At 44.4% G+C, this 17,438-nt stretch overlaps 1 protein-coding gene across 11 annotated transcripts in view; it reads left to right on the forward strand.

Annotated features, from left to right (window-relative positions):
• UNKL (unk like zinc finger) overlaps nt 1–17,438 on the forward strand; it is a 144,523-nt gene that overhangs the window by 67,754 nt on the left and 59,331 nt on the right. For 7 of the 11 annotated variants that reach the window (XM_065560379.1, XM_065560383.1, XM_065560382.1 and 4 more), the window contains 2 exons: nt 7,547–7,735; nt 11,347–11,409. In XM_065560379.1, the coding sequence (XP_065416451.1) occupies nt 7,547–7,735; nt 11,347–11,409 (252 nt within the window). The remainder of the gene's footprint in view (nt 1–7,546; nt 7,736–11,346; nt 11,410–17,438) is intronic. The other 4 variants (XM_065560380.1, XM_065560384.1, XM_024102392.3 and 1 more) reach the window with 1 other exon arrangement.

Below are 17,438 nucleotides of genomic sequence, written 5' to 3' on the forward strand. Positions count from 1 at the left end.
CAAAGTTTCTTGAGGTTGAAGATTAATTCTGGAAAACAGTGCCAAGTGCTTGAGTCTGCTTAAAAGCCAACCATTTCAGCATTACCAGAAAATGTGATTGGCCTTTTCTGTTACATCAGAGGAAGAAGAAATAATCCTTGGAGCAAAACTTGTCAAATATGTAACATCTAACAATGGAATATGCAAAGTTGATTATTGTAAATCACATAATGAAAATCTCCCTCATCTCGGCCAATTTGTCCTCCAAATGTTGGTATTGCCGCCAGATCCTGTCCTTGTAGTATGTGGCTTCTCCAAATTTACCTATAAAGTGATATTGTCTGAATATGATAAACTCAGTGAAGTAGAGCCTTTCTGAACAAAGCAACAGAGTGGCACCTTTAAGACTAACAGAAGTATTGGAGCATAAGCTTTCGTGGGTGAATGCCCACTTCATCAGATGCAAGAACAAAGAATCCCATAAAGAATATTAGACATCAACTAACTCATAGTACACATGAAAATTTAATACGTGGGTTTTAAATCTTTTTTTTATTACATATATTGCTTTCTTTTAAAGTTCACCACCAAAACAAATACTGAAAAATTCCCAGATATTTTTTAAAGAACAAACTTTGCAAAGCTGCCTTCATATAGTGTGCAGCGTTGTTTATAGGCATGTCGTTCCCAGTATATTACAGACACAAGATAGGTTAGTTAATATCTTTTATTGGACCAAATGGCACTAGGTCAGAGTTCATAAATTAACTGTTAATGCACGTCAGCAGGGTACACGTGAACAGTTAGTCCGTGGCAGGCTAGTGCAGGGTAAATTCAAACCCCAGCTTGCCGCAAACTAATATTTCTGTAGACAAGGCCTTAGTCTTGCATCTTTTATATTAGTAAAAAAATTTTGTATCCCATCTATAAAACCAGATTCCCTTAATATGATGTAAAGATGATGAAAGAGAGATTCAAATGAATAAATAATTTTTAGATGTTGCTAAAAAATTTTCAATATTTGGTTTTAAGATGTACCATAATCTATCAGTGCTAGAGGCAAGTCCATTACACTATCAGTAAGAGATTCAATTCCTTTGGAGTGGTATAAAGTACCTGTTTCTAACTCTTAGGGTCAGGGTCATCTGCCCTTAAAGGTGTTACTAGTCTAGGCGTGAATTACTGCCCTAGGCCTTGGGCTAATTTAATTTTGTTTTTTGCTTTTGTTTTTTTAATATGGAGGAAAGGAAGTTGAAAGGTCATATTATTTCTGAGTTAAAGGCATTTGTTTGAAGCTGCTCAGACGTTTGAAACGTTAAGTCACAACAAAGTGAGCAGAGTTCATCTGAGGCAGCCAGCAATGCATTATCAATGTAGTTTATCACATAGAGACTACTGACACCACATGGGTAACAAATTTAGTTACATGTAATTTATTGTATTCAGTTCTTTTGACCACAACTTATGAATTAAGGTTTTGTGTAAAAAATAAGTATTACAAATCCAATGGCATTTCTCATTAGAGTAGAGGTTGATGCTAGGTTTAGCCAAAATTCCTTCCCTTGCTCTAACTCCCACCCCTTCTAGAAGTATTGTTCAGTAGGCATCCACCTAACTGCTGTGGACCCACCCCAGAAGTTGGTTTATGCCAGTGGTGAAGTGATTTTTGTGTGTATATAGGTGTGGATTGTGACTTTAGGAGCAGTCCTGAGCAAGATGTGGTATGCAGACTGTACCACCCCAAGAGTTAGCCTCAGGAGGCATTGTGACTCACAGAAACAGCACTAAGTCACAATACTTGTCCTGTATCAGAGGGATAGCTGTGTTAGTCTGAATCTGTAAAAAGCAACAGAGGGTCCTGTGGCATCTTTAAGACTAACAAAAGTATTGGGAGCATAAGCTTTCGTGGGTAAGAACCTCACTTCTTCAGATGCAATACTTGTCCTGGTTTCTCCTTACTTTGAGGTCAGGGGGTAGGATAGGGAATTAATAATTATTTGTTGGTATATGACATCCTCATACTGGCTCAACTGCCCTATCTAGTGAGTTGCGGATGGCAGGCCCGCTGACAGAAATTCCAGGTGCCAGGGCCATCCCTAGGGGTGTGTGGGGCATGGGGCGGAAGTGTCATTTCTGGGACTGACCACGCTGGCCAATCGCACCGGCCCGGGGGGCCCCCCAAAGCACGGGGCCCAGAGCGGTCAGGTGCGCTTGGGAGCCCTACGACCCACCCCTGGCCCTTTTAAATCGCCCAAGCCCCTTGGCAATTGGCCCCTTTGGCGGGCCTAGTGGATGAAGGTGGGGGATAGCTGCAGATCCACCATTTCCACTTACTCACCACTCTCCTGCTCTATTGTGAGGGAGGATAGGGAAGAAGATAAGCCAACACACAATTCATGCTTATTCCTATGTGCCTAGACAGTTGTCTGGAAAACCTCTGCAGGTGCAGTTTTTGTGCCTATGTACATTCTGCTGCTGGAATATTGTGTCCTGTTCTGGTGTCCACAGTTCAAGAAGGATGTTGATAAATTGGAGGCAGTTCAGAAAAGAGTCATGAGTATTATTAATATTTTTTGAAAAACATGAATTACAGTGAAAGACTCCAAGAGCTCAATCTATTTCATTTATCAAAGAAAAGATTATGGGGTAATTTGATCAGTCTGGAAGTATCTACGTGAGGAGCAGAAATTTGATAATGGGCCTTTCAGACTTCCAGACAAAGATATGAGAAGCTCCAGTAGTTGAGAATTAAAGCTAGACAAATTCAGGCTAGAAATAAGACATACATTTTTAACATGAGGGTAATTAATTATTGGAAGAATTTAACAAGAGTGTGGTAGAACCTCTATCACTGGAATTTTTTTAAATCAAGATTAGATGTTTTTTTCTAGAAGATATGCTCTAGTTTAATCACAGCTATTGGACTTGAAGCACAAATTAATTCAGAGAAGTTCTGTGGCATGTATTATGTAGGAAGTCAGCCTAGATGAACACAAAGGTCCATTCTGGCCTTAAAATCTATGAATTTATATAGTGCAAGTCACAGTCAAGGCCATTAACTGTAAAGTGCTTCGGAATAATAGGAGATGTAAAGAACCATTTAAATTGAAAACAAATTAGGCAAATATTTATATTTTATTCTGCAACATATGAGATGTATTTAAAATAGAACCATAAAATGAAAACTTCCTTAGGTAAAATTTCTTCAAGGAAGAAATTAGGCTGGTATGTTCATGAGCCAACCTAGCTTGAGTAAATGGCTTGTAAGACAGAGCGCCAGTTTTTATTCTAAAACTAGAAGAACATGTTCATAATGATTAAATATTTAATACAGTTCTCTTTCTAAGTCAAAATTTGCCAAGTTTTAATCTGTCGCTTACTGGACTTAGTTTAGTTCAGGGTTTCTCAAACTTCATTGCACCGTGACCCCCTTCTGACAACAAAAATTACTACACAATTATGGGAAGGGGGATTGAAGATGGCAGTGGGGCCAAAGCCGAAGCATGAGCCCCGTTGCCCAGGGGCAAAGCCAAAGCCTGAGCCCCGCTGCCCAGAAGGGGGTCCAAAGCTGAAGCTTGAGAGCTTCAGCCCTGGGCGGGGGAGAGAGGGGGTTGCTCGGCGGGGGGTGTTTGGCGGCGCTCAGCGGGGGAGGGGGGGTTGGTGGTGCTCCGTGTGGGGGTGGGCTTCAGCAGTGCAGCACTGCATGGGGGACGGAGGTGTTTGGTGGCGCAGCGCTCGGTGGGGGTTTCGGCGGCGCGGCGCTCCACGGGGGGCGGGGAGTGTTCAGCAGTGCGATGGTGCGGCACTCGGCGGGGGTTTCGGCGGCGTGGCGCTCCGCGGGGGGCGGAGGTGTTCAGCAGCTCGGCGGGGCGGGCGAGGGGCTGTTCGGCAGCGCTCCGCGCGGGGGGCAGGGACTGTTCGGCAGCGCTCCGCACCGGGGGGGGTTCAGCAGGGGGGCGGGGGGCTGTTTGGCGGTGCAGCGCTCGCCGGGGGGGGTTCGGCGGTGCTCTGCGCGGGAGGGGGTTCAGCAGTGCAGCAGGGGTGTTCGGCAGCGCGGCGGGGGGCGGCGGTTGTTCGGCGGCGCTCGGCGTGGGAGTGGTTTCGGCAGCGTGGCACTCGGTGGGGGCATGTTATGGCGGGACGGCGCTTTTTTTTGCTGCTTGGGGCAGCAAAAAAGTTAGAGCTGGCCCTGAGGGCAGCGCCACATATAGCATTCTCCCACCTTCTCTGACACAGAAAGGTGAAGGTCTGTACATGGAGTTTTTCCATGTTTTTTACATCATTACATCCCTTGGTATCACTTTCATCTTCACTTGTGTTTGCAGCTCCCTCTCAAGTTAATACTTGCAGTAGATTTCATTAACATGCTCTTTATTCACCATCTTTCTGGTCCTTACTTAAGATGTCAAATAAGCTTGGTGCTTATGGCAGTTCTCCCAATGCCTGGTAGACTGCTGCCCCTTAGCTTGTGATATCACTGTTTATTTTTACCATTTGTTTGCAATTCTTCAGCCAGTTTTCAGTCCACATTAAATTTTTTTTATCTCTCAATTTTAATTAATTTTTCAAATAAGATACTCTATCAAAAGCTACATCTACCATTTTTCTTTTCCTCCACTAGCTTTTGTAAATCTATCCCACAAAAAACTATCATGTATGTTTGGCATGATTTGTTGTTTATAAGGGAGCTACACACCAGAATAGTTATTAAATGGTACATAAAACCAATGCATCTTTCATGTCTGGATAACTTTACCATCATCACTTTCATGTCTATTGCATAGACTTTATTAAATATTTATATTAATCTTTTAAAAATATTAAAAAGGAGGAGAGAGTTTCCCTGCTCCATTGTGTAGCGTGTTTTACCTAAACCAGGGGTCTCAAAGTCCTGGCACAGGGGCCATCTGAGGCCCGAGAACCTCCCCACTGCGGCCGCGGAGGAGAGACGCAGGCAGACGTGCTGCCTGCAATCTCAACTACAGGCGCTGCCCCCCCACAGCTTCCATTGGCTGGGGGTGAGGGATGGAGATACCATCACTAGTTGCTGGGCTGAGTCAGCCATGGAGGCAGCATCATTAGTTGCCGGGCAGAATCAGCCATAGAGGCAGCATCACTTTTTTCCACGATGAATGTAAGTCAAAATACCGAACACAACTATCTGATGCACACCTTGCTGCAATCCCGTAGGTTTCAACTGCACAGTCACTGAGGCCAAACATCAACAAATTGACAGAACTGGCCAACACTAAAAACTCTCTGGGAGGCGAAGAATTTGTATGACAATTTTATTATTCCTAAGAAATTTGAAATAAAAAATACAGTATAAACGTTTTCTTTTCTGAACCCCATCTTCAGTGACATTATTGGCTCACTGGGAGGATTTGAGGACTGGCACTGGCCCTAAGGTAAATTGAGTTTGAGACCCCTGACCTAAACCATCATGCTAATTTGTTAGTGCACGTGTATAAAAAGTCATGTCCATTGGCCAAAATAAAATAGAATTGGATTCACACTACGTTTTTGCCTTTACTTTGTTCTAAAAGTAATGTTGTTGACAGAATAGTCATTTCTTGAGAGTCCATGTGTTTTGGTAAGAATAAAAATATAGCATTGCTACAGTTATGGTTGAGGGTACACTTTCATGTGAAGCCCTTGTTTTAAGGAGTTTTTAACTTTCTAGAAAAACTACCATTAGGAATGAAATGTCTTGTACTTGTTCTTACGCTAATAGTAAAATTTTTGTGACAGTTTATTTAAATTTCATGAGGTTGTTTTCCAGGTTTCCTGAATATTGAAAATAGGCATTGATTAATTTGAAAAATTACATATCCTTTATTTGCAGTGAGCTACTTCAAGCAATGTTACTTTAAGAATTCAGACTTGGCATACGTCTTCCTCAACAAGGAATGTTTACTACGTGATGTTTGCTTAAAAAAAAAAAAAGTAGATGGGAAAATAGTTGTAAAGGAGTAGACATCTGTATATTGCAGGAGGATAATGTCCCCCCCCCCTTTTTTTTTTTTTTGGTAAACAAGTATGCACTGAATGCAATTATCCCTCTGAGTGTGTTTCTATACTTATTGAAATGACCACATAGGACCAAATTCAACCCTAGTGTAAGCAAACACAATTCTGTTGAAGTCAGTGGAGTCTCAGTAGGATTGAGTTTGCTCCTACTATATGAGTTTTGAATGACTGTTTAAAGAAATACAGTTAGGGTTATGATAGTAGTTGTAACATTGACTTCAGTGGGAGTTGTATCTGCATATGATGGGGCTGAAATTGGTTCATAGTCTCATCTGTTCATTTTCCAGATAGAGAAATGTCTGGGCTGAATTTTTCACCAAAAAAGGCAGAATTGTAGGGCCAGATCTTCAGCCAGATCATTGATTTTAATGGAGTCTTTGATTTTCCCCAGTGGAGGCTTTGGTCTATATCAGGGGTGGGCAGCCTATGGCCTGCAGGCTACATCCGGCCCTCGAGCTCCCGCTGGGGAGCAGGGTCGGGGGCTTGCCCCGCTCCGCCCGCCCGGTGCTCCCCAGCCCCCGACTCATAACTCCTTGATGAGCACCATCTTCCTGCATGCAGAGCCACACTGCGCAGGCGCGACCAGCACAGCTTACCAAGACTTCACCCCACTGTTTTCGGGATTGGAACCCTGCCCCTACATGGCAGTGCACCCAATCCCCGAAGCACCAGCCTCTACCCAAACTAGCCAATGATCAAGGCCAGCAGCATCACAGGATACCACCCTCCAGACTCTCGAAACTGCCCTGGGACCTCGTCCCAGCTAGGGGGTGTGGTACGGCCGCCTTGGTGTCACTGCTGGCAGGGCCCCTAGGAGTCCCCGGGTACCCGCCCCTGTAGAGCACTCCCCCCCCCCCCCGCAACACACCCCATGAGTCCCCCTCCTTCCACTTCAGTAACATCCCTTATAGAGTCCCTCCACCACCTGGGTAACATCCCTTATAGAGCCCCCCTCTGAATATCTCTGAATTGTTAATTTCGTGAGCATTCATGGCCAACCATACAATTTCCATACCCATATGTGGGCCTCAGACCAAAATGTTTGCCCACCCCTGGCCTATATGAATGTAAGGGCTGCCATATTGGGTCAGACTTGGGGGTAGTACACAGAATAGGACAATTTTGGAGAGTTCCAATCCTATCTTCACCTCCTGCTTCTGACAGTCAGAGGTTTAGCGTCACCCCAAGAATGGGATTGTATTTCTGACCATCTTGGTTGATAGCCATTGATGAACCTCCTCCATGAACTTGTCTAGTTCTTTATTTACCTCAGTTATACTTTGGCCATCACACCATTCTGTGGCAGTGAGTTCCACAGGTTCATTGTGCATTGTGTGAATGTTTGCCTTTGGAAACATTACTGTGAATTTTCCAACTTTGAAAAATAATGTTGCATTAACATAGGTTTTGCCATTTAAACAGGCATATGCATGTGTGTATCTATTTGTATAAGTAGGTATATGGTTATTTAAATAACCATTTAAAAATGGAGTAGAATAGAGCATATTGGACAGATCCTATTTTCTCTCTCCTACAGATTTCCTGTGCCTCAAGTCCAACAGTAATGTCAAGCTCTGGTAGCTGTAGCTCATTATCGCCTATTGGACCCCTTTGTAGGCAAAGATCATTAGCAAATGGTGCTTTGTGTTCCGAGTGTAGCCCATCAGGTGTTTCTTCACCAAATTCTAGCTACCCAAAAGCACCAGGTTTTGAACGAGAGGATCAGGTATGTAAATACTAGAAGTACAAATAAAATCTTGAGATAGATAAAATTAGAGCCTACAGAAAACCTTTATTTTATTACCCTCAACTCTCTAAAATGTATTTTGATTTCTTAACAATCCCCCCCTCCCCCCAGCACTTTGAGATGTCATTTTTGCTAACACATGCTTTAGATCTTAGCAGCTTGTTGTGTAAAAGCGTTAAAATTTTTAAAGAGCACAATTCCAAATGTAAGAGCGGAAAATTTTTCCAAACCCATTTTGTCTTTAAAACCGACCTAAATATATTCTTCAACTATATTCAGTTTAAGTTGTTTTTGCTTTTTTAATTTATTCTAGATTTTAGAATGTTTGGAATTTTTCCATTTACGAAGTCCTCAGTTTGGTTAAAATGTTAACACGCAAATGTGTTGGATGCAATTAAAGCACATGTTTTATGTAGATGTTTATAATGCACTCAATGTAGTATCTGATTTATCACACCATTAGATTAGTGCACAAGTTGCCTTACAGGCTTTAAAGCATTCAGTTTGGGTTTCTTACTTAATTGACAGGTTTCAGAGTAGCAGCCATGTTAGTCTGTATCCGCAAAAAGAACCGGAGTACTTGTGGCACCTTAGAGACTAACAAATTTATTAGAGCATAAGCTTTCGTGGACTACAGTCCACGAAAGCTTATGCTCTAATAAATTTGTTAGTCTCTAAGGTACCACAAGTATTCCGGTTCTTTTTACTTAATTGAGAACTTCCTACCAAGGACTCATTTTTGCTACAAAATATTACTCATTAGAGACTTGATCCTGCTCCTATTAAAATCAATGGAAAGACACCCATTGACTTCAGTAGAAATTAGATCTGCTCTAATATAAATAGTCATAGAGTTCAAGGCCAGAAGGGATCACCAGATCATCCAGTCTGACCTCCAACAACACCACCCAGCACCCAGATGCTAAACCCAACAATCAAAATTATATCAAACTATTATACCCCTCAGGAGACTAAATTATTATGTGCCACAGGAGGGAATAGGAGGGACTGAGGTGCACCAGTGCTCGAGGCTCCCACAATGGTAGGGAAAAGATTGAGATATACCCAGATAATCCAGGCAAGTGATCTGTACCCACACGCTGCAGAGGAAGGTGAAAAACCCCCATGGTCACTTCCAGTTTGACATGAGGGGAAATTCCTTCCCAACGCAAAATATAGTGATTAGACCCTGAGAGGAGAGCAAGAACCAGCCAGCCAGCCAAGCACCTGGGAGAGAGAATGCTTGGTGTTGCCTCAGAGCCCCGGCCCTCCCTGTCTGATGTCCCGTTTTCAACCATAACCATCCCTGATGCTTCAGGTGAAGGAGATTTTTTTTTTAAATGTGAGGGGAAGAAGGGGAGCAGAAATCCCTTCCTGACTCTGCCAGGTGGCTGGCTGAAAACCCTGAAGCATGAGCTTTTTAGGAACATAAGACATAAACTGGAAGCGAGCCTCAGGGCTGTTGAGTACTGCCCCCTACCAACACATTCTACCATCAAAGTACACATTGTTCCTCAGTGTACAACCTTGACGTAAGTGATTTGCAATTTAAATGTCCAGCGGGCCAACTTATTTATAATGAATAAAGTTTTATTTAGGAAAAAGATGCTTTTGTTTCTTACATGAAACATTGTCAGGAATGGAACAGGTTAACAGTGGAAAAACTCATAACAAAGGAAATGTCATTGTTGATAGAAGGTTATCTAGCTGTATAGCTGTCATTTATCAAATACACATAAGAAACCTACTCTCCAGCAACCAAACCCACTTGGTTATATGTTAAGCTTGTTCAGATATGTGATGTCTACCATGGGTTTCTGCATAGTCTTTGTTTCGTTGAAATAACAAACAGGGTTCGCATTCCTTCTCCTTTCCCTCACCACCTCTTGACGTTCAACCCTAGATCAGCTCAGTCATCCTCCATTGCTCTGCTTGGCCATTCTGTCACTTTCAATACATTAGAATTTACAGAATGGGGGACTCTGTCCTGGGAAGCGGTGACTCTGAAAAAGAAGTGGGGGTATTGATGGATAATCAGCTGAATGTGAGCTCTAAGTGGCCAAAGGAGCTAATGCAATCCTGGGATGCATAAACAAGGGAATCTTGAGTAGGAATAGGGAGGTTATTTTACCTCTGTATTTGGCACTGGTGAGACCGCTGCTGGAATACAGTGTCCCATTCTGGTGCTCACAATTCAAGAAGGATGCTATAAATTAGAGAAGATTCCGAGAAAGAGCCATGAGAATGATAAAGGATTATAAAACATATTTTACAGTGAGACACTCAAAGAGTTCAATCTATTTAGCTTAACAAAGAGAAGGTTAAGGGGCGACTTGGTTACAATCTGTAAATATCTACCTAGGGTGCAAATATTTAACAATAGTCTCTTCAATCTAGCAGAGAAAGGTATAACGCAATTTAATGACTGGAAGTTGAAGCTATACAAATTCAGACAGGAAGTAAGGTATACATTGTTAAATCTGAGAGTAATTAAACACTGGAACAGTTTACCAAGGGTGGTTGTGGATTCTCTATGACTGACCATTTTAAATTCCATATTGGATGTTTTTCTAAAAGTGATGCTCTAGGAATTATTTTGGGGAAATTATGGCCTGTGTTACACAGGAGGTCATACTAGATGACCACAGTGGTTCCTTCTGGCCTTGGAATCTACAACTCTGCCCTTGCTTGTTCAATTCCTCCCCACTCTTCCACTGACTTGAATCCTTTTGCCCCTCTCCCCCACAACAGAGTCTATCCCTCTAGCCTCAGCCTGCCCAAGTCTCCAGTTCCTTAACACCTGCTGCTGGCCTGCTTAACTTCTCTGGAAGAAGCCCATGACAACATGGACTTCTGTGTGGCTATGGAATTTCTTTGATGATGTTTTTGCTTCCTGTGGATAGCTCTGTCTTATAAGGTTCTTTTCACTGATCAGGTGTTGACTTAATGACCACACAGGATATAAAACTTTTACTTTATTAACTAGTCCCACAAAGACAACTTAACTTGCAAAATCAGCTTTGTTTGTTACACTTTGCTTAGATTGTGATAGTGATATTAATATGTTCATAATGACAATGTTAATAAGATTGTGATAGCACAATTAAATAGGCTGCAGCCAAAATGTTTTCAGCTTGCTTAAAAGCTGTTGTTTTGTTAAAACTGTTTCCTTAACCAAACACAGATTGACAAACACATAAGAAAAAGGAGAGAGAAGGAGGAGAGGGGGTCATCTGTGGATGGGGGATGGCAGGGTTATTGAATCAGGCCAAAGCTGATACCCATTCTTAGCCAGGCAGGAAAACTCTTGTCCATTGGTATTCAATCAAGCTGGAGGCCAGAAAGCTGGCAGTAGAATCAGTTTGACAGATGAAATTTCACATGTTCTCTCCCAGTGTTAGGAACAGCTAAGGCAGGGACCATATCCAAGACAGCTAGCGCTTAACTCTCTCTATAGAATTGAAATGGCAGAGTTGTGATCAGATTGTTCCAGATAGTAAGACATAGCTGCTGCCGGCCCTGCACTAAGTATTTATATTACCATCCACTCATTAAGCTGATATTTGACTGAGGTTTTTCTTTTTTTCCAGGTGAAACAGAAAAGCCTGCCAGCCGACAATTATCAGAAAATAAGCGAACAAGACAGTAAGCAGGTATGGTCAGTGAAAGAGCATTATATATGTGTCCTTTTTTGTTACTTACCTACCTAGCACCAAAGATGTGTCTGGAATTAATACAGTCTAAAAAGAGTACAATAGATGGAGGACACTGTGGGGAATGTTGGAGGAGGGGGAGGAAAACTGAGGCAATGTGATCAAGAATATGTGTCTGGAAGGCTACACAGGGTTTGGTTGTTTGCCTTTTAAACTGATGGGACTGTGTAATTTTATGAGACTTCTTAAGGAAGTGGGATTTGAGAGGGGGAGACATGGAATAAATGAGAAGTTTAGGCTGAACACAGAAGTTGTTGTGGGATCAAAAGGAGAGAAGGGCAGATAAGTAGGGAGAGGCAACTAGGTTATTGAAGACCTTGAAGGTGGTAAGGAGAAAACCCATTATTTGTTTTTGGATATGATCTAGAAGGCATTTTTAGAGAGTTATGTGGTCATTGCTTGTGTAAGGTAGAGGATTTTCACAGCAGAGTTTTGGATGAATTGAAGTTTGGAATGGATAAGTAGTCTCAGCAGAAAGACAGGATCTGGACAAGAGCCCTGGTGATAAGGCAGGAGTGGGCAGATTTTGGAGTTATTGTGGAGCTAAAACCAGATGGAATTAGAGATAGTACTGCATCTATATGAGAGTGGAAAATTCAGCCAGCTTTCACACCTGTGGAACTAGAAGGCTGATGGAATCACCAACAGTCATGGAGATAGGAGAGTGTGGAGGGAGGATTCAGAAGGGGAGAGGAGGTGGTTACTTCTGAACAGTCTGAATTTCTGCTAGCAATGGAGGCATCCAGGTGGAGATTGAGACCATATCAAGGGGAAAGCTCAGGTGGAAAAATTGTTAAGGGTCCTAATAACAGAAAACAATAAGGACAAATGTCTGGAGAACAGCAGCAGAGAGAAGGAGGGGCCACTTAAACAGACACTGAAGGAGGGATCATGAAGTGGTAGAAGAATCAGAAAGGCAGTAGCCTAAAGCCAAGGCAGGAGAAGGGAGTCGTTAGTTATGTCAATGGCCATGTAAAGGTCAAGAAGGATGAGAACAGAAAAGAAGCTTTGAGGACTGCACCTGGTGACCTTGGCAAAAGTGTTTAAATGAGGGGGAGAGGGAGCCACATTGTATCGGATCAAGACGAGAGAGTGGACAGATCTTTAAGCTTTAAGAGAAGACAATGCACTCGAGATTAGAGAGAAAGGGAAGGCGATGAGATTGGTAGTTGGAGAGGCAGGTGGGTTCAAAGCTGGAGGCTGGAGGGAACAATGTTTACTTAAATGTAGTTGGGAACCTGCAAGAGAGTGAATGGGAGGATTAGGGAGAGGATAAGGAAACAGGATGGGATGGCAACAAAAACGGAGATTGAGCTGGAGACTAGAAGAGGGTAACACTTCAAACTCAGACAGGGCTGAAGGGGAAAAGAAAGACACATGGTAGGAAACTAAGGCAAGACCGTTCTAGTTTTCTCTATGCATTAATGTGTGAGACCCTGGGCAACAATGGGGAGGGGGGGCAGAATGTGAGGAAGGGGCTGTGAGGAAAGGGTCCAGAGTGATTGTAAGAGTGAGGACTTCACCAGGGAGGAAGAAGTAAGTTTTCTTGGCAAGGAATATGGCTGTGCTGATTGAGGAGAGGAACAAACCTGCATTGTCTCTGGATTTTCTCCAGAGATATCCAGCAGTGTGGGAGTGGAGAAACCAGTTTGGAAGAGTGAGCTAAGGCTGTAGGTCAGAAAGGGGGCCGGAAGAATCAATTGTGGATGAAAGTATATAGTTGTTGGTGGAGACCCTGGATTCAGCTGAGAAGAATGTTTGAAATATCCTTGTGTGTGAGAGAAGTGGCTTTCAAGTGTGTTTTATAGTCACATTTTCTACACATCTATAATTTAGAATGCTTGTCAGTTAAGTTAACTCTGATCATGGCTCAATTACAGTTTTCCTCATGAGACATCTTTACATAGTTGGCACTAATTTTAATATTTTATCTTGATTGATGTTTGCAATGTACAGTAGCTATAAACACAATTATACAATATGTGATACAGCAGGGCCAGAGGGCAACAGGAGAGTGATCGATGGGAGGTATATAAGCAGCAGGATGATTAGAGCCTTATTCCCTGTGGACTAAGGAGAGGTTACTACAGGTTAATTTGAGCACCTGGAGCCAATTAAGGCCCTGCCCGAGACCTAATAAAGCCCCCCTACTTCAGTCAGATAAGAGAGAGGAAGGAGAGCTGGCTATAGTTTGGAGGCATAGTGGTGTTGACCAGAGAATCAGAGTACCAGGGGAAGGGAGACCCTGCCCAAGCATGGCAGAGGGACTCCCCCAGTACAGAAGACAGAGAGAAACTCTGCCCCAGGGGTAAGAAGCCTGTGAAGCTGAAGGGGCTGGTACCAGAGTAGGGGGCGGACCTGGGTCCCTTCCCTGCTCCCCTTCTCTCCCCCTCCAGGGCACTAGCAGAGCCCAAGAATATGGGCAGGGGCGACACCCTGACCCACCACACCAAGGAAAAGCACAGGACCCACCACAATAGTGTTGACCATTTGCCACAAATATATAGAAATAGCAATACTTAGCTCATTCTTAACATTCTTTCCTGTACATTTTTTTAAAAATTATTTAACCTCCTTGTAAATGCAACAGAATGTATGAAATACTATTGCATAAATAAACTGCTGCAAGCAAAAAAAATTATCTCATGCTCTCAATCTCTTGGATTTACTTTTTGATCTGTTTAACTGTTCTGTTCAGGTATTTCCTAGGGTTGGGGAATTAAAGTTATGGTTAGGGTTAGTCTTGTAGAGGGGGAAGAAAACAAGGAAATGCACAACTGCAGATGTGTGTCTGAAGGGGATATCTCCTCGTCTTCTCTGACAAACACCGGAGAGAAATGAGGAGCCACCCAGCCATGTATGTGTGTGTCTTGGAGTGGTGGATGAGGATGTTGAGCAGCCATGTGCATGTGTATTTGTTACTTCTGGGGGAATTCTACCCCACTGCCTCCATAGATTTCTTTGCTTCCCCACAGAAAAATGACTTTCTGATGAGGAAGCAAAGGGAAGCTGCAAGAGCAGTCAGACAGCTGCAGCGGCACAGGAGCCAGCAAACAGAGGTGTAAACAGGGGAGTTTGAGTGGAAGTTCTGTTGGAGGAGTTTGCGGGGAAGACAAAGGCCGTGGCTACACTCGAAACTTCAAAGCGCTGCTGTGGGAGTGCTCCCGCTGCAGCAGAGCTTTGAAGTGCGAATGTGATCGCACGCCAGCGCTGGGAGAGAGGTCTCCCAGCGCTGCAGGTACTCCACCCCCATGAGGAGATTAGCTTACAGCGTTGGGAGCGCAGCTCGCAGCCCTGGGGCACTGTTTACACTGGCACTTTACAGTGCTGTAACTTGCTGCGCTCGGGGAGGTGTTTTTTCACACCCCTGAGCTAGAAAGTTGCAGCGCTGTAAATCGCCAATGTAGCCATAGCCTAAGAGAGGCAGGCAGAGGAACAGACGGACTAGTGAATGAAGTGTGTGTGTTCTGGCAGTGTTTTGGTGCTCATTGGGGGTTTGTGTTGCTGTGGGTGGTGGTGGTTTGGTTTGGTTTTATGTTTCCCAGACTAACAGGTTTTAGGTGGGAAGGCTATGACAGATACAGAGGCAACAGTGGAAGACACAATGAAATGACTGGATGTGGAAGCTGCGGCATGTACATGATCCTGGAGGGGGTACCTGAAAAGAGTTTCGTCTGCATGAAGTGCCGCCTGATAGAGCTGATGGAAGAAAAGATCCGAGCATTGGAGATGCAGGTGGAAACTCTGGTTGAGTTTAGAAGGGGGTTCGAGCAGAGCAAAGACATGAGGTGGCTGAAGGGAAAAGCTCAGACTTGCAGATGGAAACAGGACCAAAGAACTCTGAGGGGAGACTGCTGGGTGAGGAAAGTGGACAGTGGAAGCATGTGACTAAGAGAACCAGGCAGAGGAAAAGACGGGCTAGTAAAGGAGAAATAGAGCTCAGGAACAGGTTTGCGGAGTTGGAAAATGAAGAAGGGGCACAGTAGGTTGTCACTGAAGGTGAGAGGGCAAGGAAGAAGAGAAGAGCAGCTAGTCCTATAGGAAGAGGGGAAGAGTCAATGGAGATAACACCAAATATGAGCCCCAGGAGCATACATGATGGGTTGCGGAGGATTGCAAGGGACAATAGGAATCGAGAGGACTTGCAGCTGGAGGGGACAGGGATGCTCGAGGATGTTGTACCAGTTCCCATGTTTCTGGATCCTGTTTCCCTTTTATTTGTGGACCGCCTGTCCCACTTCATCAGTGTGTGGTCCCATATCACCCCAGAACGTTGGGCGCTGAACACAGTGGAAGTTGGATATACCCTTCAGTTCATTTCTATCCCTCCTTCAATTAATTTCCATCCCTCTTCCCACCCTGCCTCCCCGTCCCTCTTCAGGGCCCCCTCTGACGAGCAACTTCTAGCCCAGGAAGTTCAATCTTTCCTTCGGGTGGGATCCATGGAAGAGGTTCCACAGAATGTAAGGGGGAAGGGGGTTCTACTCTCGTTATTTCCTAAACCTGAAAGCCAAGGGTGGTCTCAGACCTATTCTAGACCTGCACCAGCTCAACAACTATCTCAAGAAATTAAAGTTCTGCAAGTCTCCTTGGCTTCCATTATTTCCTCCCTGTATCCCGGGAACTGGGACGCCACCCTTGATTTAGGAGACGCCTATTTTCATATATCGATCTGCCAAGGCCACAAAAGGTTCCTCAGGTTCATTGTGAACCACACGCACTACCGATTTGCAGTACTCCCATTCGGCTTGTTGGCGACTCTGCAGGTGTTTACAAAACCATGGCGGTAGTGACTGCCTTCCCGAGGAGACCGGAGCGGGGTACGAGTCTACCGGTATCTGGACGACTGGCTAGTCACAAGTCAGTCCAGGGCTCAGGTGGAGTCCAGCGTCCACATCATCCAATCAACATTCAAGGCCCTAGGCCTGCTAATAAATGTAAAGAGGTCTACCCTCACTCTGGACAAAGGATAGAGTTTATTGGACCGGTACTTGACTCTACAGGCCAGAGCAGGGTGACCAGATGTCCCGTTTTTATAGGGCCAGTCCCATTTTTTGGGACTTTTTCCTTATATAGGCGCCTATTACACCTCACCCCCGTCCCGTTTTTTCACAGGTGCTAGCTGGTCACCCTAGGCCAGAGCCTTCCTCCCAGAAGGTCAGTTTCAAACAATCATGTCCCTGATAGTATACCTCAAGGGCCTCCAGACCGGATTACAACAGCCTGAAATTGTCGGAGGCTTTTGGGTCACATGGCCTCATGTACATACATAGTGCAACACGCAAGACTGCATCTCAGACCCCTCCAGGCACGTTTGGCCTCGGTGTACTCACCAAACTGCCACAATCTGGACTCGGTTCTTACAGTACCTTCCCCGGTCCTCACCTCCCTCAACTGGTGGCTAGATCCACTTGCTCTTTGCGCGGGTGTCCCCTTTTCATGGTCCCAACCATCAATATCCTTGGCTCAGACACATCAGCACTAGGCTGGGGAGCTCACCTGGGACCCTCAGAATTCAAGGTCTTTGGTCTCCAGAAGAACTCTTACTTCACAGCAATGTCAGAGAGTTCAGGGCAGTTCACCTGGCCTGTCAGGTGTTCCTGCTTCACATTACAGGCAAGAGCATGTTGGTTCTTATGGACAACACTGCAGCCACATTCTATCTCAACAGGCAGGGAGGGGCTCGCTCTTCCCCCCCCTCTCTTAAGAGGCAGTTCAGCTGTGGGACTTCTGCATAGCCCACTCAGTCCACCTCGAGGCTTCTCACCTGCGGGGGATACAGAATGAACTGGCAGATAGCCTCAGAAGGTCTTTCTTCAGTCACCCCAAGTGGTCCCTTTGCCTGGAAATCGTGAGGGATGTTTTCCAGCAATGGGGTCTCCCCAGATAGACCTGTTTGCAACCTGGTACAACAGGAAGTGTCACCAGTTCGCCTTCCTGCGAGGTCCCAGCCTGGAATCTCTTATGGA

The sequence above is a fragment of the Chrysemys picta genome, chromosome 10 (assembly GCF_011386835.1).
Source record: "Chrysemys picta bellii isolate R12L10 chromosome 10, ASM1138683v2, whole genome shotgun sequence".
NCBI classification, from domain to species: Eukaryota; Metazoa; Chordata; order Testudines; family Emydidae; genus Chrysemys; species Chrysemys picta.